Below are 22,644 nucleotides of genomic sequence, written 5' to 3' on the forward strand. Positions count from 1 at the left end.
GGGATGCTGTATTTGGGATGGGAAGCAGTGCTGGGGGATGCTGTATTTGGGATGGGAAGCAGTGCTGGGGGATGCTGTATTTGGGATGGGAAGCAATCCTGGGGCATGCTGTATTTGGGATGGGAAGGAGTTCTGGGGGATGCTGTATTTGGGGTGGTAAGCAGTTCTGGGGGATGCTGTATTTGGGACGGGAGGCAATCCTGGGGCTGGCTCCGTGTCCCCTGGCTGAGTGTCCCCTGTCCCTTCCAGACATACATGCTGCACGACTCGCTGGAGCACGCACAGCTCTTTGACCTGATGAGGAGGATGCTGGAATTTGACCCCTCACAGCGGATCACGTTCTCAGAGGCCCTCCTGCACCCCTTCTTTGCTGGGCTCTCGGCAGAGGAGCGGATGCTGTGCGGGCGCGGCGCCAGCCGGGACTTGAGCAGATGACGGCCGGGATCCCTCGGGACGGATCCCTCGGGACGGATCCCTCTGGCCGCTGCAGCTCGGCCCCGCTCTCCTCCCTGAGTCCGCAGGGGCTGGGGCACTGCCACAAGGACCCTGGGGAGGGGAAGGGGAAGGAAAGCTCCATTGGAAAGCACAGATTTGTCTATTTATATGTTGTAAAGTTAAAATAAAGTGTTTCTTATTGTTTGATACTTCCCTCGTAGGCGGGTGTAGGGGTGCCTTGGCCCAGCTTCGCCTCTTCTGCAGAGGGAAATGGTGAAAACTCACCTGGAATCAGGGAGGGGGAGTGGGCCGGTGCCTGCCCTGGCAGCAGGAAGGTTCCAGAAGGAGAGCAGACAAACGAGCAGCTGCACACAGTAGCACACACATGGAGAGTTGCACTTTATTTCAGGGCATTGTCCCCCGTAGTGGCAGGAATTGGTCACTGTTACAAACATCAGGTCACAAATGGGGTCACCAAGCAGTGCCACAGCGCAGCGATTGTCACCTGTCACCACAGCGGGCCCGGAGCAGCGCCCGGGGACAGCTCCCGTGCTGCTGCTGGGGCAGGTGGGGGTAGGAGCAAGCCCAAACACAGCTACAACAGTGCTCCCTTCTCAGAATGAACTCTGGCACCGTGGGGGCCGGCCACAAAAACACCCAGACCTTGTTCTGGGTCTCTGAGTGCTCCAGAACTGAGCTGAGACCTCCCCTTCCAGGGATGTGAGGCCAGGAAACACCTGCCTGTGCAGGGAAGCACAGCCAAATACCCAAATTCAGCAGGCAGTGAGCACAGCCCCACTGCCTGCCATGCCCTGAACCCTGCACGGATTTGGGGTCAGGAATCCCGTTCCCTACAGCAGGGGCTGAACCCTCTTTGTGCAACACTCTTCACTTTATTTTTCAGTTCAACCTGGGGAACCGTTTCAAGGCTGGCAACAACCAGGGCCTCGGTGCTTCCCAGAGCTCCATCCTTGCAAAAGCACCAGCACCTGCTCCAGTGCCTTCCAGGCAGGGCAGCTGCAACCCTGGACTATCCCTGCCCTGCTCCGTGTGTACAAGCTACAGTTCCAACAGCCAAACCAGAAAGGGCAGGAAAAACCTGCAGAAAGCAGAAATTGAAACAGCAAGTCTCCTACTGAGTGTCTTGAGCAAAGAGAGTGAAAATAAGGGGACTAAAGCTAACACCGACTACAGCAACAACCTTTTTAACCCGCTGCTGCTCCCGGGTAAAGATCCGAGGAAGCAGCCCAAGAACCAAAACAGGCAGAGGGAAACTTTGTGTTTGTGTTGTGAATACCACCACACTGCTGTCCTATGCCACTCAGAACCACAGCCTGGTCGGTGCTGCCGCAGCAGCTGGCCCCAGGACGGAGGGCAGAGCCCCCCAGGCCGGCAGTGCCGAGTGTCCAGAGCAGCTGAGGGAGCCAGGGCTGCAGCCAGCCAGGGCACAGCCCCTGCTCCTGCTGAGGTAGATACGGCAACGTGCAGGGGGACAGGCTGAGCCCGCTGCTCTGCAGCCTCCTGGGCCCTTCCCGGCGCTCCCAGGCTAGACCCAGTAATTGCTTCTTTCCTAGAGGGAAGGCTCTTCCCTCCTCCTTTGATAGCCCTGGCCTTTGTTCTGACAGAGGAAAGAGGAGTGCCTGACTAAAGCCCCAGCTCGGGGCACAAGAGGGGCTGGGGATTGGGACTGGAGCCACCCCAGACTGGTCCCTGTGCTTCAGCCTCCCAAGGGGTGCAGCTCCCCTGGCCAGAGGCAGCACTGGAGCTCTCCCCGATGCCAGGGTGGGGCTGGGAGAGCTGTAGGAGCCTGCAGGAGCCCTGGGGATGGGTGAAGTGTGAGCTCCCATCACGGCTGACATTCCCAGCTCCTCCTGAGGAGCAGCTCGGCCTGGCAGCACCTCCTGGTGCTCGGTTCTGGGGGCACACGGAGCCAGCACGGTGGGTGCCCAAGCTGATTGCCAAAGCCAGCTAGCTGGTGCTTCCTCAGCTTGTGCCTGTTCAGTGCCTGGGCACTGCACCCAGGCCGACAGAAAGAACACGGGAAAGGATCATCCAACGCTTCTGGCCAGGCACGGGACAGCAGCCTGAGGCCAGAGCGGGTTTCTGATGGAAATCCTTCCCAGCACCTCTGCCACAGCCCTCCAGGAGCACAGCGGCTCCCACCACACCCTCTCCTGCCAAAATCCAGGAGCTCCCACCCCATGCACAGGCTTTGATTCCAAAGGGAATGAACAGATCTGTCAGCCACTTCCCAAACCATACCAAATGTAGCAGGGGAGGACAGGGGAGTTTACCCCAAACACCACCCGCACCACGCAGCACCCAGAGCAACCCTGCTGCCCTGGCCCTGCAGCAGCACAGAGAAAGAACAAAAGAACACAACCCCAAACCCCATGAGGATCCTGGAAAAGTTCTTTTCCATAGCAGGCCTCCACCCCACAGAGCTGGGCTTTGGCCACGAAGCGAACAAAGAGAAGCCAACAGTACAAAAGCAGTAAGGCCTAGCTGAGGAAGGACAGCAGTGTTCCCAGAGCATGTGCGAGCCTCTGGCTCCTGACACAAGCTTTCCAAACAGGGAACCCACTCTGTGAGGGCACGGGAAGGAGAGGCAGCTACAACTCACTTCCAGAACACAAAACAGGGACGGGGCAGTCAAAAACAAAACGGGAACCAAACGAGATTTTCCCTCGACACAAAGGATTTCTACACAATCGAGGGGGGCTGTTCCCAGCATGTCCCTGCTGGCAATATCCAACCAGAAGGAGCAGAAACACGACTCAAAGCTCCAAACCACCCTTATTTGTACCACATGCCAGCCAGGGTTGGGCAGCAGCAGGGGACAGACACCATGGTCCTGCACGCTCCTTCATCCCTTGGCACAAGAGAACGAAAACGGCTTTGCAGAAACGCTTCGCTTCTTCCTCCTCCTCCTCCTTTTCTTTTTTTTGTTTGGGTTTTTTTTGTGGGGATTTTTTTTCCATTTCATTTTACGATTATTCAATTTTTTTTCTTTTTAAATACACAACGTTTCTTCCAGAAGGCAAACCCTCCAGAACTTCACATCCTTTTTTTTTAAGGCGTCACCAGAGTCGACCGGCCGGGATCCAGCACACAGCTTTTGCTTTTCACAGAGCTCCTCCTCTCTCCCTTCAGAGCCAGGGGCTGCACCAGCTCTAAGTGGAGTGCAGGGGGATGACGAATTTGCAGCCGAAGGGTGAGTGGTAGTTGATGCCCACCTCCTGAAAGACCTTCTGGGGAATGCCAATGTCACAGAGGTAGACGCGGCCCGCGCGCTCGCCCAGCGGCAGCGGCAGCCCCAGGGCCAGCGACCACTTGGCGTCGATGCCCAGCTCCATCTCGCTGATGGGGGGGTCTATGCTCAGCACGGGGGCCCGGTTCTGGTTGGCCCAGTCCACCACTGCTTTGTACCAAGGCTGGTCTCTCAGAAAGGCATTTTCGTGACAATCCAGGCAGTTGATCACTAAGTCAACCGGAGTGTCTGGGAGGTCTGCAAGAAACACAGAACCAGCTGCAGCACGGGCAGATTTGGGGTTTGGCCTCCACTCTTGCTGCACCTGCTGTCACAGAGCCATCCTGAACAGCCCCTCAGCACTCTGGGGACACCCCCAGCCTCACAGGTACAAACCCTCACCCAGCGACCAGCACGTGAGCCGCCCCAGTGCTGCTGAGCTCACCATCCAGGCAGCCCAGGGGAGCAGCAGTGGGGCGCTCTGTCCATCAGAAAGGACCATTTTCTATTCCACAAGGTGAAAATAAGGCTGTTTTTTGGAACACACCAACTGTGCTGCACTGCTGCCTGCCCCATCGAGCTCTGTCACTCTCACCTACTGGATCACAAAGTCCTTGGTGCAAAAACATGGAATGCTTTGGCTTGGGAGGGACATTAAAGTCCATCTCATCCCACCCCCTGCCATGGGCAGCGACACCTTGCACCATCCCAGGCTGCTCCAAACCCCATCCAGCCTGGCCTTGGACACTTCCAGGGATCTTGGGGCAGCCAGAGCTGCTCTGGGCACCCTGTGCCAGCCTTTTACAATGTTTTAGAACAGACAAGTAGCTCTGTCAGCACAGCACAGCCCAAACTCCCAGCTTTGTTTCCCCCCAGAAGTTCAAATGCAGCAGCTTGGAAAACGACTGGTGAAGTGCCAAGCAGAAGCCAGCACTCTCCCAGGAGCTGTTTATTCCAGGGAATACCGAGAGGGGAATCCTGACAGCTGCTGGAAGTGGCTCAGCAGAGCTGGCTCCTGCTTTGCAGCAGCAGCTGGACACTCATTCCCACCCAGCTCCAACACGCTGAACAAGGCAGCCCCTTCTCCTACCAGAGCAGCTCCATACGGCAGCTCTTCCCACCGGAAACATCTGTGGCAGCACAAGCACTCCTCTGTGGAGGCTCTGAGTGCCTGCTGTCCCTGCAGCTGCTGGCAGCCACCCAGGCGTGCCAGTGCCACTAGATGGTGCCAGGGCAGCGGGCAGAAGCCAGCCCTGCTCCCTGCAGAAGCCAGGCTGCTCACCTTTGACGCTGGACACCTGCTGGCCTTGTGTCTTGCTGAAAAGGTTCAGCTCGTTGGTGATGGATTCCAGCATCTTGACGAAGTTGGGGAGGAAGAGGATGACGTGGACGTCGTGGTTGGAGAGGTGCCGGCCGCAGCTGATGCCCTGGGCTCCCTTCACATGGGGGCCGCAGAGCAGCGCCACCGTGGGCCGCTGGTGCACGTTCTTGGGGTTCAGCCTGAAACAGAGGCAGGGAAAAAAAGGGACTGTGAGTAAAGGCCAAAGTCTCTTACCTTCTTCCTGCAGGAGAAAACCAAACCTAAAAAAAAAAAAAAAAAAAAAAAAAACCAACCCAACAATCAGTAAGATGCAAATTGCCAGGTGTTCTGCAAATCTGCCATCGCTCTCAAGAAGGAACCCACATCCTCTAGTGGTGCTGGTGCTGCTCCGCTTGCAGGTTCACAGAATCTCAGACTTGTTTGGGTGGAAGGGAGCCTGAAGGTCATCCACGTGGCCAGGGACACCTTCCACTGTCCCACGCTGCTCCAAGTTCTGTCCAACCTGGCTTTGGACACTGCCAGGGATGGGGCAGCCACAGCTGCTCTGAGGACCCTGTGCCAGGGACTCTGCATCTCCACAGGGAAGAATTTCTTCCACATATTTAACCTAAATTTCCCCACTTTAAGCTGCTGCTGCTGAGTCCCTCTCTGATTTCCTTGTAGGCCCCTTCAGATACTTGAAGGTGTACCAGCCTTCTCTTCCCCTTCCCTTCAGGACTTCTCTGTATCCACAGCTCAGAGCACAAGGTCCCAAGGATTGTAGAAGAAAGCTAAAAATTTGAGGTGAGTTTCCCCATCAGAGGAGTCACAATTAAAAAAGAAAGATGATCTCTACTCCCTAAGCTTCATCAACTGCATAACAACGTTCATTTGGAAGCCATCAGGGCTTGCAGCAGGAATTTCAGCTGCCTGTGTGTCATCCCTTAGTGCTCTCCATCAAGTGATCAGGTCCTGCTAAAGCTCCTGAATAAGCAGTGGAGACTGAAGGGAATGAATCTTCCGTTTGGAGAGCAAATATCAAATATCAAAAATCAGGAGCAGCTATCAACAGCACAAAGGTGCAGGTGCAGCTCCTGCTCCCCCACCAACAGCCACGGAAGCAGAGCTCTTCAGGAGTCAGCAAAAGGCACTGAGTGCATTCCAAAGAGCCCTCCCAAAGAGCAGGATGTGCTCAGGTGAGCTGCAGATGCCTGAAAAGCTGAGTAAGCCTGGCAAAAATCCGTGCAGCGCCATTTTTGTGCGCTGCCTTTCTGCTTTTATTGACGCTGTGAGATTGTAACGGGCCACAACAGCGAAGGGAAGGTTCTTTTCTGTGCCAAAAGGAGCTCGTGGCATATTCTGCTCCATCCACCTCAGGCAGCACCGGTGCAAAGCTCAGCTCTCTGAACAACTCCCAGGAAAGGGGAAGGAAAAGCTCAGCTCTGCGAGTCAAGAGCCAAAAGGAAGCCCCTCGGCAGCAGCGAGCTGAGAGGGCTCTGCCAGCCCCTGCCACCCCCCAGAGGCACCAGCTGTACCTGTTGGGCCCCCCCAGGAGGCTCAGGGCCATCTGGCTGGCACACACCCCTGTCATCTCCAGCCTCCTCTCCAGGGTCAGCCCGTGCTTCTCGGCCACCGCCAGCAGCTTCTTGTGCAGCTCGTAGGACACGCTGGGGACCACCAGCCCCGAGTCTAGGGGTCAGAAACAGGGGAGGGAGGCACAAAGGGGGACAGTCAGACACCTCCAAACAGTGGCAGTGAAAAGACTCGTTAGCTGTTCACCCACACTCCTTCCCAGGCCGCCAAATGAATCCAAATTATTTTTCAGTGAAGCAGAGACAGCTAAACCCAACTGCTGGCTTAAAATAGCGCTTCCACAAAAGTGCTGTGAGAAATTTTAGTAACACGAGGGCTGAGAAGGCCTTTGGGATTTACAGATGGAATATTAAGGTTTTTCTTAATGGTCTCCAGGCCAACAGCGCTTTAAGCCATCATAAAGCACTGCTGAACACTGTGAAAATAAGAAGAGCAGTTGGGAAGTGCCAAAAAAAGCCAGGATGTTTTATGCTTCCTGCCACTGGTCCCCAGAATCCCACAGATCGCAGCAAAACAAGCCATCCCCCATCTGCTGGTAGGTGTTCCCATGGCAGAAGGGCTGCTCCAGACACAACAGCTGGAAGCAGCAGGGAAATGCTCCAAGAATAAACTCTGCAGAAAAACACCTCCCAGGTGGACTGGGCTAGCGAGCTGGGAAATGCTCCAGCATTTGGATCAAGAGAAAAGAAACAAGGGAGGGTTTGTCAAGTGCTGAGAACTGCCCAGCCTGGCCTTGGACGTTTCCAGGGATCCAGGGACTGCCACAGCTTCTCTGGACAACCTGTGCCACCCCTTAATGGGATGGCCACAGAGCTGGAGCACAGCTGCAGCAGGAGAAGCTTCCAGCTCCTTCTCTTCCCAGGAATCCCAGCTGAGTCCAGCAGCTCCCACCCTGAGACAGGCAAAGGAGGTGCACAGGAGTCAGGCACCATGGAGCAAAAAGGTGAAAGATTAAAAGCAGGAAACGTCAGGTCAGAAAGTGCAAACTCAGTCCCTCCATCGACATCTCTCAGCTTCCCAGTGCTCAGAAGCCCTGGGTCACCCTCACACTCCCCCTGGCCCCTCTGCCCTGAACTAGGGGTGAGAGTGGGCCCCTGGGTGCTCCTGGCAGCCCAGCTGGGCTGGGGTTGCCTGTGCTGCTGGGAAAGAGCCGTGGGAATGTGAGAGGGCCGGTGGGAACGCTCCGAGGGGCACAGGCAGTGCTCATGCATCTGCCCCGGCAGGAAACCCAGCCATTCCTCGTGGGCCTGGGCTCCTGTGCACACAGCAAATGCAATGAGAACCAGTTCTCTCACAGCCAAGGGCCACCTGCAAATGAGAAGAGCGGCGTGGATTTGAGCTGTGAGAAATCATTTGCTCAGCTGTATTTCCCCAGGGTGCCCCAGTCACCAACCACCAAGTCAAGCTCTGGCGGAAACGGAAGGTTTTGCACATCCTGAGGTTTTCAGCATCAGCCCAGAGCTGTCCCTGCCGGGGCACAGCAAAATGCAGCAGAGCAGACACTGCTGAGTCCTCCTGGACTTCATTCCTGGCCTCACCAGCCAGGTCTTCGCAGTCAGAGAGGGCCTGATGAGGTCACCTCCGCTCCCAGGCTGCGGGGCCAGGCCGGCAGCTGTGTTATCAGCCATGCCAGACTGCTGATAACAGCCTGAGCCCTGCTGCAGTCCCGGCAGGAATAACCCTGGGCCTGTCCCAGCAGCCATGCACCTGCCCCGTGCCCCAGCCATGCCCCGTGCCCCAGCCACACCCTGCCCTGTGCCCCAGCCACACTCTGTCTCTGCTTGCTGTCAAGCTTCAGGGAATATTTGGAATGAACAACCCAAGCTTGGGATCTCTCCCAGCATCATCTGCTGACCCCAAAAATGGCAGCTCCCAAACGCTGTTTTGGCTCCATCTGAGCCACCCATGAATCCCCTGCTTAAACTCTGCACCAACTCCCCAAACTAGAAGGACAAAGCAGACAACCTGCACTCCACATGAACCCAATTTAGCACAGATCTCTGTCCCCTCCACATCCTTCCCTCAACCAGCAGCTTTAGGAAAACTGTGTTTACCGCGGGCTGGCTGCCACCAGTGGGTTAATCTGAGGGGGTTACTGGGAGCAGGGATGAACTGGCATTTAGCACACCAGCCTGTCCTAATTGCTCCCTCTCAGGAGCAGGCTGAAATGCCAGGAGAACTTCCCTTCTTCACCCTCATGCAAGGTCCAACCAGTCAGACTGGCTCAACAAAAGCAGGCCCAGGGAGGGCAATCGAGGAGGCAACATGTAAACCCACAAACAATAACACCACTGCCACAAAACTGAAGCCCTGCCAACTTTAACTGTGCTTGGCTTGGACAGGGCATCTTTATTGTTTGCTAATGAAGGCAATAAAATAAATTAGCCCAGGCCTTTTAATATTAAGTAAATGTATTTTACAGCTGCCTGGGAAAAAAAAGACCAAAACCTAACCCGCAAGGCAGATACAGCCTGAACAGTTTTGTGACACGCAGAGTGACACTGGGTGGATAAAAACATCCTCTGCCAGCACAAGAGCTGAGTTAACTCTCCAGAAGTTGAAGAATTATGAGTTTTTTCCCCAAAGAAGCCCCACAGTGCTGCTGGGATTCCCAAATGCTTCCCAAGCTTGCAGTGGCAAGGAAAAAGGAGAGAGTTGATGCTAGAGGAACTCAGGTGTTGGGTCCCATCTTTTCCCCTTGGCTATTTCAGCAGCTCTCCAGTTCCAGTTCACTGCCAAAATAAACCCAGGCAATGAATGGATCAGGTGGAACTGGACTCAGGATCTCCTGCAAGCTGTCTTGACATCATTAACTCTTTCCTTTGGCAATGAGTAATCCAAGATCCCAGTCCCAGGTCCAGAGCCTCAGAGTGTGACAGCTTCACTGCTCTGGAGCTCTCAGAGCAGGGGACATTCCCTGCTGCCTTCTGCTGGTGCTAAAGCTGGAACCAGCAGTAAAACACATTTGCTGCCCCTCAAACAACACAACCTTAAGGGCTGCTTTTGTTAATCATCGTTTTTAATTACAGCAAATCCCGCCCGGAGCTCTGGCTGACCTTCCAAGCGTGATCCTCTCCCAGCATTAGTGCACAATTCCCTCCAGCTGAGCAAAAAAACTGACAGAGGGACAAAGGGACTCTGCCCCACCTTGTTTGCTCCTGAAGAAAACTTCATTTGCACTCAAAGCAGCCCAGCCCAGCTCACACATTCAATACTCACATCCAGCATGGAAGAGCTAAAAGGGGAGAAAAGTCAGCCAAGGACAGGGCACTCCAAAGGAAAAGGCACACCGTGGGCATCACCCTCACAGAGTGCACCCAGGATCTGAGCCCTGATCCTGGCACAAAGCTCTGCCTGTTTTCCATCACCACCTCCTTTTTTGTGAAGAAAAAGGGTTGTTTGAAGAACAGACCCTGCTGCAAACTCCTCTGAGCTCCAACGCTCCTGCACAGTGTTGGCTTTGCTGAAGCACCTGCTCCAAAAACACAGAGATGCTCAAACACAGGAGTTTTAGTGCCAACAGGAGGAACAGAGGCAGACCTGAGCCAGCACACATTTAAATTCTCTGGAAGTAGAAAATGACAGCTCACACCTCATGCAAGGATCAGCCTTTCCAGGGAGGCAGTATTTGCTAAACAGTTGCATTTCCCAGTAAATAAAGAGACAGATCAACAGCAGCCAGCCCAAACCAGTGAAGACTGCTGATGTACTTAGGAAGGATTCACATGTGGAGTGCCAGGGATGGGCTTAGCTCAGTCACAATCACCTGGAAAGTTCTGTTAGCTCCGGGTTTTCACTTTTTGGTTGGAACAGACTCCTACCTTCTTCACTCCCTGCATACTTCTAAAACTCAGGGTTGTTTAAGAAGTGTTTTACTTGACAGCCTGGCTCCACAAAACCATCCCAGCGGACTGAAATATTTATCCTACACACACTAAGTTATTTCAGTCAGCAATAAAATAAAATCCCAGGCTGGAAGTCCTGCAGATGAGTCCTTTGGGGAGCTCAAAAGACTGACTCAAAGCCGACATCAGCAGTTTGCTTTTACTCTGCACCATCCAGGTTATTCCCCACCTCCATGGCATAAAAAAAGCAAGCAGGGATGCAGAGACAGGGATCCCACAGTGCCAGGAGCTGGATATGAACTCCCTGCCAATCTCCAGCATCAGTTTTGTGCTGTTGCAGCAGACAGAGAATCACTGTCTCAGTCAGGGCTCTATTAACACAATCATCTCTCAGATCAGCCCAGGGTAAAAAAAAAACCCAAAAACAAACAGGAGAAAGAAGTGCTTTGTCATAACTAGGAAGTGCTTTTTGCAAGGAGACCTTCCCTTAGGAAACCAGAAAAAACTCTGCAGGGAGAATCCTGCCACAGATACATCCAAAATCAAGGCTTTTGGAGCTCTTGGCACTCGTTCAATCAGCTGCCAGCTGCTCTCTGAGCCACTGAGAGGCAGGGGCTGCCTACAGCTCAACATCCTCCTTCCAGCTGCTAAACAAAGGGATTGGGAGTGCAGCAAACAGGATTGAATTTTCATCCCTGAATTTACTCACTGCTGCTCATTGCATGGCAGTTTTCCTCCCAGGAATTCTGCTGCTAGAATCCCCTATCAGCCGTCCTGCTCAGATTGGCTGCCAACAGTGGCTTAGCTTTTGTTTCAGACTAGACATCCACAGAGGCCCTGTCTCCCCTCAAACAAGCCAGCTGGAAGATGGATTGACAAGTAGAAAATTTGAAACAACCCATAAGATAGACAGGAAACCACACAGAAAACAACGAGGTGCTTATTCACAGGGCACACGGATGATCAGTGAGGCTCCTTCCACAGAGAGATGCTGAAAGCTTGGGGAGATTAAAAAAGCAAGAGGTTAAATTAAGCAGAAAAAAAAAAAAAAAAGCCATTAATACTGAACTCTCACTGCTGCCTCAGGAAGTCTTAAAATCCTGAAAGACAAAGCAGTGGGGGAAAGTCTCACTGCACATTTCTTCCACTTTTCCCTGAGGATCCTTGCAAACTCAACACTGAGCTGCTACAACCCACTGTGTTCTCCTCTCACCCGAGAGCAGAAAGGAACAATAGGAAGAGGAATGACAGAAATGGAGAACTAGGACATTGTTATACACCACAACCATTTAAAAAAAAAAGGACTTTTCCAAATTGAAAAAGCAGCAAATCATTACAAACCCATCAGCTTCCTCCCCTGAAGCGTTTCACACCCCAGATGGAATTTCCAGGCAGAGAACGAATGAGAGCCCAAGGAGCTGCTCACACTTCTGCTCAGGCCAGCAGAATATCAGTTGGTTTGAGTCCATGCAAGAAGAGCTGACATCTGATTTTATTCTGATGTGGAAAAGGAAACGCTCCTGGAATGCCAAATTTCCCTCACTCCTACATTTTACAAGTGCTTAAAATCAAAAGCAAGATATCCCACGGAGACTGAAGTTAGCTGGAATCTGGAGCTAAATGTGCCACAAATTCTTGTTACGTGAACTATATTTAAACCCACACAGAAATGGAGAACTACGACCCAAGGAGTGCCAGAAGCACAGGAAACCCGCTGAAACCATGAAAGCACAAATCCTGAGCCCATCCCTCTGGAGTCCACATGGGCTCACCAGGCTGCTGAAATCAAAGCAAGGATTCAAACACCTCTTACTCAGTTCCCAACCACCGGCTTCATTCCACTTACCTCACTGGCCTCTCTGAGTATTTATCTCAGAAACACTGCAAAGAAAGGCTGTGTGTGGACACACGAATTCAACCTTACGTGAACAACACCCTTGCTTGGACCACATAGAGCTGGAGCAAAAATCCACCATGTGTGCCCCCAAAAGCAGCAGTTTGGGTCCTTATTGGGAAGGAAGGGGGCCATACCCGTGCAGAATTCCTTGTTAGGGTTCTGGGGTACCACAATCCTCCTGTAGACGATGGGCTCCGACTCCAGGATGTTCTCATCGTGCCGGTAGCGGGCGGGTTTCTCGTTGGGGGTCCCTCGGGAGCGGGTGCCGCTCCTCCTCTCGTAAGTTTCGATCTCTTCAAACACAGCTGCCTTGTCAAAGAGAGCCAGGTTGCCCTCGAAATCGAAATCTGTGTCTGGGATTTCCTCAATATCGTCCCCAAAGCACTCGTCGTCCTTGCTCTTCATCTGCCCATTCTTCAGGCCGCTCTTCTTCGGGGTCACCTGGTTCGGGTGGCGGCTGCTGGATGACCCTAAGCCAAAAGAAAAACAAGTTGAGAGTGTGTCCTAAAAGGGGGAAAGGCACCTTCTCAGCACATTTCGTGGGAGAGGGGAGTTCCTGCCTATAGTCCACGCCACTCAAAGGAAACTCGCCGTGCAGCCCATCCTTGGCACTACTCACGCTCAGCTAAGCCAGCGGAAAACAGAACAACAGCATCAGCAAAGAGACTTTCAGGGACTTCCCATCAGCCAGGTTAGAAAAACAGGCTTGCCCACAGTAGCAATGTGTGTTTCTCCAGGCTTTATTTCATCCCAGTGTCACATCAGTGCCAAGGTTATCAGCTGTGACCTAGGAGTTTTCCTCCTGTCCTCAGTCCGTGTTCAGGCAGGTGTGTGACCCAAGCCCTTCTTTGAATTCCTGTCATTTCAGAAACTACTGCAGGTGTTTTCTTCCATATTAATGATCCTTAAGGGAGAACTGCAAGCCCTGAATATAAAGGATCTCTTTTCCCTCAACCTTGATGTAGTTTCTGTGATATGACACACAGTCCACTGCCTCATTCCTGTTTCACTCTCCTCCTCATCCATTACCTTGTATTTCAGAATACACTTCCTTCCACTCACAAGCCATTGGGAAAGCCCAAATTCTCTGGAGTGAGACTGATGAAAATCTCCTGCTTAGGGCTGGAGATTAAGAACTGATGCAAATATACAATTATGAGGTGAACACATCCTTTACTTGCTTATTTCTTCCTTGGTTCTTGGGGTCCAGACAATATTGTTTGTCATTGCCAGTGTTACATTTGCAATTACTAGGAAATATTTCAGGCCAATTCCTGCAGCTACAGGAATCACCTACAGTGTCCAACAGATGGAGTAAGTTATCAAGCCAGACTGCTTGCTCTAATAAACCATTTCCTGTTATTTAACACAGTCCCCTTTGTGAGGGATTTAGACAAATGAGTTTGAGAGAATCCACTTGGTAACACAAAGAATTTCAAGCCATTCAAGGAGACTTTCAAATATCCCAAAAGATTTGCAACAGGCACAAACTCCACAAGCACCCTTCAAGTCACCTGTCCCCTTAGGAGTCCAGTTTGGGCACATCTAACTCCAGTCATGCTGAAATGTGACTTGCTAAGGATGTGTACCTGGTTTATTCCCAGTCAGAGATGCACTGCCCCAGCAAGGATTTATTTCAGACAGTTGTGGGGCTTGGTTTTCCTGGACAAACTACCCTCAAAGCTTTCCCAGTCCCCATAGCAAGATTCCAAATCTGCCAGGCTTTGCAGAATATCCATCCCCCTTAAGGAAAAAACAAACAAACCATTTATGTGCGTGGTTTTGAAAGGTTTTTTGGTAACAACTTCCACTCTGTCCCACATAAAGGGCTCCCAAAGCAAAGGTGACACAAAATTGGACAGGATTTGGTTTGGAACTAAAGTGCCACTGCTGGGGGAATCACAGCCACAGCTGCTGCTCTGAAGGAGGAAGATGAGGAATGCAAACACGACAGGCCCGAGTTCTCCCAGCGTTCAGGAACTGCAGCTCAAGCAGAAGCCAGGGGACTCTCAGGGTTCAGATGGACAAGCTGGAGCCTGCACTGCCACCAAGGCAAACCAAGCCTGCTTCTCATGTCCGTGTCAAGAGCTTGGCCAGCTCAGGCTCTTCCTGCCACACTCCTTGCCAGACCCCTCTGCAAACAGCTCCACGCTCCCCTGAGCTGACCCAAAACTCAGAGTGTGTGTCCAGTGGGACAGGAGCAGCTGATGTGAGTGTGGAACGCTGATGGAATAAAGAGCTGCACCAAAAGAGCTGGAGAACAAGAGCTGCAAAGCTCCCTGCAGCCACAAAGAATGGGAGCCAGGAGCCCACCTCAACACAAGGTGGTGGGCAGCTCCCTAATCCATCCCGAGGAGTGTGAGCTCTGCAGTGCTGCTGACCCACCCAGCTCTGCCCTGACTGCCCCACAGCCCCCTAACAGAAGTCACACACAACACAGCACAGGCCTCCAACCAGCTGGGAGCAAAGTTAAGAGCTTTCTAGACAGGAAAAAACGATGGAGAAGAAAAGAGCCCAAAAAAAGGCAAGGGGAGGAAAGCAAAGTCAGGCTGCAGAAAGGCAGATCTCAAATTCCAGCTGCTTTTGGGTCACAGCTTCCAGTGCCTGTACCCTGCATGAGGAGAGCAGCTCCACTCTGAGCTGGCAGCCTTGTGCCGCACAGAAAAGCATCTCCCTCACAAGATAAACAACCCTTGCCAGGCTTTTTTTGTTTCTAAGGAATAACAACCCTTTCATGTACAACACACCAGCAAACAAAGTCTCCAGCGAGCTGGCTGCCTTCCTGAGAGATCCCTGTGGGAGGGTTTGCTGCCAGCCCCGGCACCACGAGCCCGGTGCCAGCACGGCAGCGGACCCATGGCTGGGAAACCTGGGTTGGTGTTTGTGGTTTATTGATTCCTGTCACTGAAGTGCTCCAAAGGGGAATTCTGACCCTGACTTGGCATGCCAGAGGCCAGCAAGAGGTCAACTTTCAGCTGTAAGACCCAAGTTCTGGATGAAATCCCAGCCCATTCCTCCCTGGACTCCTGCACCCACCACCTGCACAAAGCGAGGCTCAACTTCAAAAACATCACTCTCCCTACCCTCCAAATACACACATTTCACAGGATACATCCCTTCTCTACCTCCTGTATTCCCAATTCCACCCAAGTTAACAATCCACACACTCAGGACCCTGCTCAACTTGCCTCCAAGTCTGTAAAAGCGACCTGCTGTGCTCATGTAAACCCAGCACGAGCTGTCTCGGGGCTGAAGAGCTCTCTGCTCACCCCAAACCTACCACACAGCCTGGAAGGGGTGAAAATAACCCAGCTGCTGGTGGGGGAGAAAGACTTGCAGAGGTCTAGGAATTCCTCCCCAAAACCACACCTGTTTAACTGGCCTGGCACACCTTGCTTTGTTTCTTTTCTAACTGCGAGGGGGGAAAAGAATTGTAGTCATGGAAATATTGGATGGATATACACTGACATTTCAGGAACTGGATTACGAGGCTCTGGAAAGGAAGATAGCTCAGGGGGCTTTGAGAAAAAAAGTGAACAAAGCCAATTCTGGCCCAGTTTTGAAGATTGTATCAAGAGAAATATAAATAAAGGATGTGCGACTTTGGGATGCTCTGATTGTATCTTACATCACCCTCGTTAATTCGTATTTTTAACAATACAGCCAAAACCCGTTCATAATTATGCATGGGGTGATGTTATAATAGGTTATGGGTATAGAAACCTTAAATAGAAAAGCTTGGGGAGATTAAAAAAGAAAGAGATTAAATTAAGCAGGAAAAAAAAAAGCCATTAATACTGAACTCTCACTGCTGCCTCAGGAAGTCTTAAAATCCTGAAAGACAAAGCAGTGGGGGAAAGTCTCGCTGCACATTTCTTCCACTTTTCCCTGAGGATCCTTGCAAACTCAACACTGAGCTGCTACAACCCACCGTGTTTTCCTCTCACCTGAGGATAATATTGCAGCTTGTTTGCAGCTCCTTTCAGAGGAAAAGGTTGGGAGATCTTCAAGCAGGAAAGATTGCAAAACGAGGAAACCTTTGGAACTGGCATTAGACATTTTCTACATAGACAGAATCACTAAGATGGAAGAGACCTTTGAGTCCAACCCATGCCCCTAACACCTCAACTAGACCACGGCACCGAATGCCACATCCAATCTTATTCTAAACACACCCACCACCTCCCTGGGCAGACAAATCCAGCACTCTATCAGCAAAAAAAACTTCTTCCCAATATCCAACCTAAATTTAAGACCTCTCCTTCTGTCAGCTGCTGCCTGGAAAAAGAGACCAACCCCCAGCTGACTGCGGCCAGCTTTCAGGTGGGCTCAGAAATAGATGGTATTTCAAAATAACCCACAGGTGGGCCAGGGGAAGTTTCCAGCCAAGTCTGGTGAAAAAGGGAAGCCGGTGGAGCAGGAAAGCTCCAGGATAGCCCCACACTCACAGGAATTGTGCCTGCGGCGGAATCCTTTGGACTGGCTCAGCGTTTCCATGTGTCGATCCATGTAGCTCTTGGAGCACTGCTGCTGTGGGGAGATGACAATGTCCTGGCTCTTCATGTCTGTCCTCCTGGGGATGTTCTGTGGGGCACTGCTGGACATGGGTTTCTTCAGCACCTTGCCGGTGCCGTTCTGGCTGGGCCCCACCTGGCAGCCCACGCCCGGGATGGCCGTGTCCATCTGCTGGGAGTCCCCGCATTGTCTGCTGTCCCCCGGCCCTGGGATCTCCAGGATCTTCAGCTCAGTGATGTCACCTGCCCTAAAAACAGCACCAGAAAAGCAGGAATCTAGCACACACCCTGGCAGAAAAAAAAATACTTCTGAGAGAAAAAAAACATCATTGTGCAATGGGATTGTTCTGATGCTGTTATCAATAGCAAAAAAAAGGAATAAAAGGGGTTTAATACTCAAACATAAAGGGCATTTCCACAGACATCAAAATGTTCAGCTGCAACAGCAAGTCTTCAAAATAACCATTCAGTATTCCTGTGCTGCACCTGGATTTAGTTTGAAAGGTTCTGTAGCTGAAACAGGAATCGGTCAGGCAAAAAAAATGGAGGCAACTGGTCCAGATCTTTGCAGAAATCTGCATTAATTTAACAGTTTCTAGCTAATTAATTGCTCTCAGCCCTGAGGCTACTATTACTTTTAATCCATTTCTGCAGAAAGCTACCCTCAGATTAGTGCAGCTCATGCTCCAACAAGGACAATACTTCCCATTTGAAAAAAAGGATAAAGAAAACTGATCTAGCACTGGGCACAAGCCAAAAGAAAACAAAGGAGTGATTATAAAGACTTCCATTTGCACTGACTGCAAGAAATACATCGGGAATTAGGCTCTTCCAGTTTTAACTCAGCACTTGTCCAAGTGGGATATGAGAGCAGAGGGACTTCCACACATCCCTTGGCAGGATGTGGCTGCTGTCTTCCCCCACTGTCTCTCTTCAAAATCCAAGGGGGAAAAAAAAAATCAATTAAAAGAGTATTCACTTTGTGGAGTCTATGTTATTGAAAAATGAGAGACTCAGAGCCTTAACTACAACATTCCAGGGAACAGAAAAGTATGCAGTGAGGAGTGACTCCTATTTATATTTTTTTAAGCCCAGTGTTACCAGGAACTGGTGGGAAAGAACTGCAGAGGGCAAAGCTTTAAAAAAAGCACATCAGCCCCCTCTGCAACAACAGAACAGAATATAAATAAAAAATAATTTACAATAAAAGAGAAATGTATATTTGTATACACACACGGTCTGACCCCACGATAATCCCCAAGCCACTCCAACTCTAGGACCCAAGCCAGGAATTAATCTCCTGCACACAAACTAACACAAACACCAGGGGCACTCAGCAGCAGCAAGGAAATTTAGGGCCAAGAGGTCAAGTCTGAGGGGAAAAACCCATTCAAGGGAGTGGGGGAAAGGCAGGCACTAACCTGAAGGTGACTTCTGGCACGAGGCATTTGACGCCGTTGTGGAAGGGCCGTGTGAGGGAGATGGTCTGGCTGACCTGATCCACAGCAGACACTCTGCCCTGGTACACTCCCAAACTCTCTCCACAGTTAATGGAGACGATGCTGCCCAGCCAGTCCGTGGCCATGGCTGTGGCACAGAGCTGCTGTGAGGAGCCTGCCTGGAAGGAGATGCACAAACCTCAATGGGCAGCAGCGCACCCACAGCCCTGCCTCCCTCCCAGCTGCCAGCTCCAGAGGCTCCTCTCTCCTTTGTGGGCAGCAAACAACATCCCAAGGATCCCAACCAGAGTGTGAATCCCTGCATGGGGCTTTGCCTCCCCCACTGCACTGCAGATCTTTGTTCCACTGCCTGGGTTCAAGGACGGTGCCTCCAAGAGAAATGTTTAGTGTTTTGTCCTGCCTGTGGATATTCTCCTGTTGCCTTTTTGCCAACCTGCAAATGAAACTCGAGATAATTTTAGATATTAAAACACCAGGAGCTCACACCTGTGGCCCACCAGGACCCAGAATGTAGCATTTTCCAGCTCAAGAGGAAGTGATAAGAGACTGAGTGAGCTGAGCTACACCCCACAACAAAGCCTTTCTGAATTTACCATCTCTGCAAAACAACCAACTTTTTTTGTTTAATATTATTCTATTATTATTATTATTATAAATACTTTGCTTGTTAAATAAAGAATTTGTTTCCACTTTTCTCCAAGGAAATCTTTTCCCAAACCAGCTGGGAGAAGATCCACTTAAATCTACTTTCCAAAAGGACCCCTTTGAAAGTTTCCTCCCAAATTTACCCTAAACGCCACGGATATATTACCAAGACATGAGGTAATATAAGGGAGATGTCCATAAAAGCCCTTGAGGGCCTTCCCATAAAGATCTGCTGTTATGTCACCTCCTCACTAAAATTATCTCGAGTTTCACTTCCAGGCTGGGAAAAAGGCAACACTCCCTATCATTTCAAACTGGGAATTTATCATCACTTCCCTCCTTCAAGTTTTGCCAGATGGACACTGGGGCAGAACAGCTCCTGTGAATATTCAGGATTGATCTCTGCACGTGCAAATGAAAACCAAAATCTTTAAGGGATCAGAGATACAGGGCAGGAGGGGAAGCCTAAGCAACAGAGAGACACAGAAAGGGGAGAAAATCCCCCAAAACTGGAATCCAGGACAAAAGCATCCATGCTCTGCAGAGGCAGCGTTAGCATCACTGCCACAATTAGAGAAATTAATTAAAAAATAGCTGCTCTCCTTCCCAGCACTCAAGTTCTGTCAGAACCAGGGAGGAAAAACTCCAATTTGTTTAGACAGATGTTTCCAGCACTCCTGGAAGCAGCTAAAGAGCTCCTTTGATCTGAGATTTCCCAGTGACAGGCTCACAAGCAGCACGGAGAACAAGAGACATGACAAGCTCCTAAATGTGTAGATTTGCCTTTCATGCTGCAATCAAAGAGGGAGAACATTTGATATTTACTGTGAGCAGCACAAAGAAACACGGGAGACAGCCCAGGGATATCAACATCCATGTATAAATCACAGTTCTGGAAGAGGCAGCTGGATTCTCTGCAAGCATTGCCTCTTGGAAAAAGATGCAAGGAAAAAAAATAACCTGGATCAGGAAAAAAAAAATCTCACTTCCCCCAACTTTCACAGGCCTGAAACTGGGATGCTTCAAAGGGAAGAAAACACTGAATTTGGTCACAAAGCCATCAATTCCTCAGGAGCAGCCTCCTCTCCTTCCTGTGGCTGTGTGTTTATATTAACCCATGATGACAATGTCTGCATTCCAAGGAGATGGCTGATAAAGAGCACTCTCAAAACACAGATAACACATCCCTGGGTACCCACAGGATAACTAAAACTTCATTCCATTTCCTGTTTTCTTTTTAATATCCCTTAGGAAACACGGCAAAGAGCTCAGCTCACATCATCACCTCAAGTGGATCCTTTCTAAAATCAAGCCTCCTTTTAGGAAAAAAAAACAACCAAAAAACAACCCAAAAACCAATAAATCTATGTTTGAATGGAAATAAAAATTAAACCATCCCAAGGTTGGATTGGGTGGCTGCAGGGAAACACAGAGGGATCCCAAATATTGTAAACACATGGACCTACCACAAGTAAACTCAACCTGCCCCGTGGGTAAACATAGGGGCCTCACAAGGTAAAAAAAGGGGGATCCCCCATGGATAAACACAGGGAATCCCATGGATAAACACAGGGACCCCCTCCCCCATGGATAAACACAGAGAAAACTCCATGGATAAACACAGGGAACCCCCCTCCATGGATAAACACAGGGAACCCCCCTCCATGGATAAACACAGGGAACCCCCCTCCATGGATAAACACGGGGAACCCCCCTCCACGGATAAACACGGGGAACCCCCCTCCACGGATAAACACGGGGAACCCCTCCACGGATAAACACAGGGAACCCCCCCATGGATAAACACGGGGAACCCCCATGGATAAACATAGAAAAAACTCCATGGATAAACACGGAGAACCTCAAAACACAAGACCCCCCATAACCAGTCAGAAGCCCCTCACAGACAAACACAGGGCATGTCCACAGGACATCACCGAAGGTACCATAGGCCCCCATATATAAACACAGACCCCCACAGCTAAACGCGGGCCCCAGGAGCAAAGCACGGGCCCCCCAGTTAAAGCACGCCCCCCCAGTTAAACCCAGCCGCCCCCAGCGCTGCCCCCTCAGAGCCACCCCCGGCCCCACCTCCCCACCACGGGCCGCTCAGGCCGGGCAGGGCCTGGCGCCGCGACCGCGCCTCACGAGAACCCAGGAGATGCCCAGCCCACCGGGAAGGCACCGTGCCAGCCCAGTCCGCTGCAGCCGAAGCCCCGAGCCGTGCCCCCCCTTCCACCGCAGCCCTCACCCGCCGTTACCGCCGCCGCCACCGCTCCCGCCTCACAGCGGCCCCTCCGCCTCCCTGAGGATGAGTGAGACGTCACTTCCGGTGCCGCCCCTCCCGGGCGGCGCTCCGGCCGCACACAGGATCATAGAGACGAGGACGGAACCGAACTATGCGCATGCGCAGTGCCCGCCGCCGGGGCACTCCGGCTGCTGGGACACCTGTGTCACACCTGTGTCACATCCCTGTGTCACCCCCCCCGTGTCACACATCTGTGTCACACATCTGTGTCACACACCTGTGTCACACCCCTGTGTCACACCCCTGTGTCACACCCCTGTGTCACACTCCTGTGTCACACTCCTGTGTCACACCTGTGTCACCCCTGTCCCTCCATCCCTTCAGTACACCATGCCTTCTATTTTCTCTATCCCTCCATCCCCTCCATCCATCCCTCCATCCCTTCCGTCATCTCCAGCACATAATCTTCTCTGAGCTCTTCATCCCTTCATCCCTTCCATTATCTCCCTCCATCCTCCCATCATCTCCTTGTGTCTGTCACCACGGTTACACTGTCACCTTCTCCATTCCCTCATCATCCCATCATCTCCATCCCTTCCATCATCTCCTTGTGTCTGTCACCTCAGTTACACCGTCACCTTCTCCATTCCCTCATCCTCCCATCATCTCCATGTGTCACCTTCACCTTCTCCATTCCCTCATCCTCCCTGAACTCTTCATCCCTCCATCCCTTCCATCATCTCCATCCATCCTCCCATCATCTCCTTACATCCATCACCTCAGTTACACCGTCACCTTCTCCATTCCCTCATCCTTCCATCATCTCCATGTGTCACCGTCACCTTCTCCATTCCCTCCATCCCTTCCTTCATCTCCTTGTGTCTGTCACCTTGGTTACACCTTCACCTTCTCCATTCCTTCATCCTCCCATCATCTCCTTACATCCATCACCTCGGTTATACCGTCACCTTCTCCATTCCCTCATCCTCCCTGAACTCTTCATCCCTCCATCCTCCCATCATCTCCATGTGTCACCTTCACCTTCTCCCTTCCCTCATCCTCCCATCATCTCCATCCATCCTCCCATCATCTCCTTGTGTCTGTCACCTCGGTTACACCTTCATGTTCTCCATTCCCTCATCCTCCCATCATCTCCATGTGTCACCTTCACCTTCTCCATTCCCTCATCCTCCCATTGTCTCCCTCCCACCTCAAGGCTGCACCACCACACCGAAATTGCCGATAACTCCATGCTCAGGTGGGGCTGGGAACCCTGGAGGGCTGATTCTCACCACTTTGGGATGAACAGACCCCAACTTTCAACAGAGTCCTTCTTTTTTTCCATGGGAATTTGGTGCTTATTGCCTTTTTTGGTTTGGTTTTTGTGCAAAGCTTTGGATTTAGTGGTGCTCTGAGGTGGGGATGGATCTCCCCCCATGGATGGCTCCCTGAAAGGC

General features: G+C 51.5%; 2 protein-coding genes across 4 annotated transcripts in view; one reads left to right on the forward strand and one right to left on the reverse strand.

The window, feature by feature from the left end:
- The window catches only part of CLK3 (CDC like kinase 3), a 10,014-nt gene extending 9,370 nt beyond the window's left edge, over nucleotides 1-644 (forward strand). For both annotated transcript variants that reach the window (XM_015638448.3, XM_015638449.3), the window contains one exon: nucleotides 250-644. In XM_015638448.3, coding sequence (XP_015493934.1) covers nucleotides 250-435 — 186 coding nt within the window. In that variant the 3' untranslated portion in view covers nucleotides 436-644. The remainder of the gene's footprint in view (nucleotides 1-249) is intronic.
- A 169-nt stretch (nucleotides 645-813) lies between these two features.
- On the reverse strand, nucleotides 814-21,291 carry EDC3 (enhancer of mRNA decapping 3). 2 transcript variants are annotated; one of them, XM_015638445.3, is made up of 7 exons: nucleotides 21,191-21,291; nucleotides 18,256-18,452; nucleotides 16,769-17,082; nucleotides 12,455-12,790; nucleotides 6,521-6,674; nucleotides 4,968-5,185; nucleotides 3,416-3,943 (listed from the first exon to the last, which is right to left on the reverse strand). In XM_015638445.3, the coding sequence occupies exons 2-7, from the start codon at nucleotides 18,417-18,419 to the stop codon at nucleotides 3,609-3,611; spliced, it is 1,521 nt and encodes a 506-aa protein (XP_015493931.1). In that variant the 5' UTR covers nucleotides 18,420-18,452; nucleotides 21,191-21,291; the 3' UTR covers nucleotides 3,416-3,608. The 2 variants fall into 2 exon arrangements, with proteins under 2 accessions (XP_033372785.1, XP_015493931.1); XM_033516894.1 differs by lacking the exon at nucleotides 21,191-21,291 and having other exon boundaries at nucleotides 814-3,943; nucleotides 18,256-18,431.
- Between the last annotated feature and the right edge of the window lie 1,353 nt (nucleotides 21,292-22,644).

Source organism: Parus major, chromosome 10 (assembly GCF_001522545.3).
Source record: "Parus major isolate Abel chromosome 10, Parus_major1.1, whole genome shotgun sequence".
In the NCBI taxonomy this organism is placed as follows: Eukaryota; Metazoa; Chordata; class Aves; order Passeriformes; family Paridae; genus Parus; species Parus major.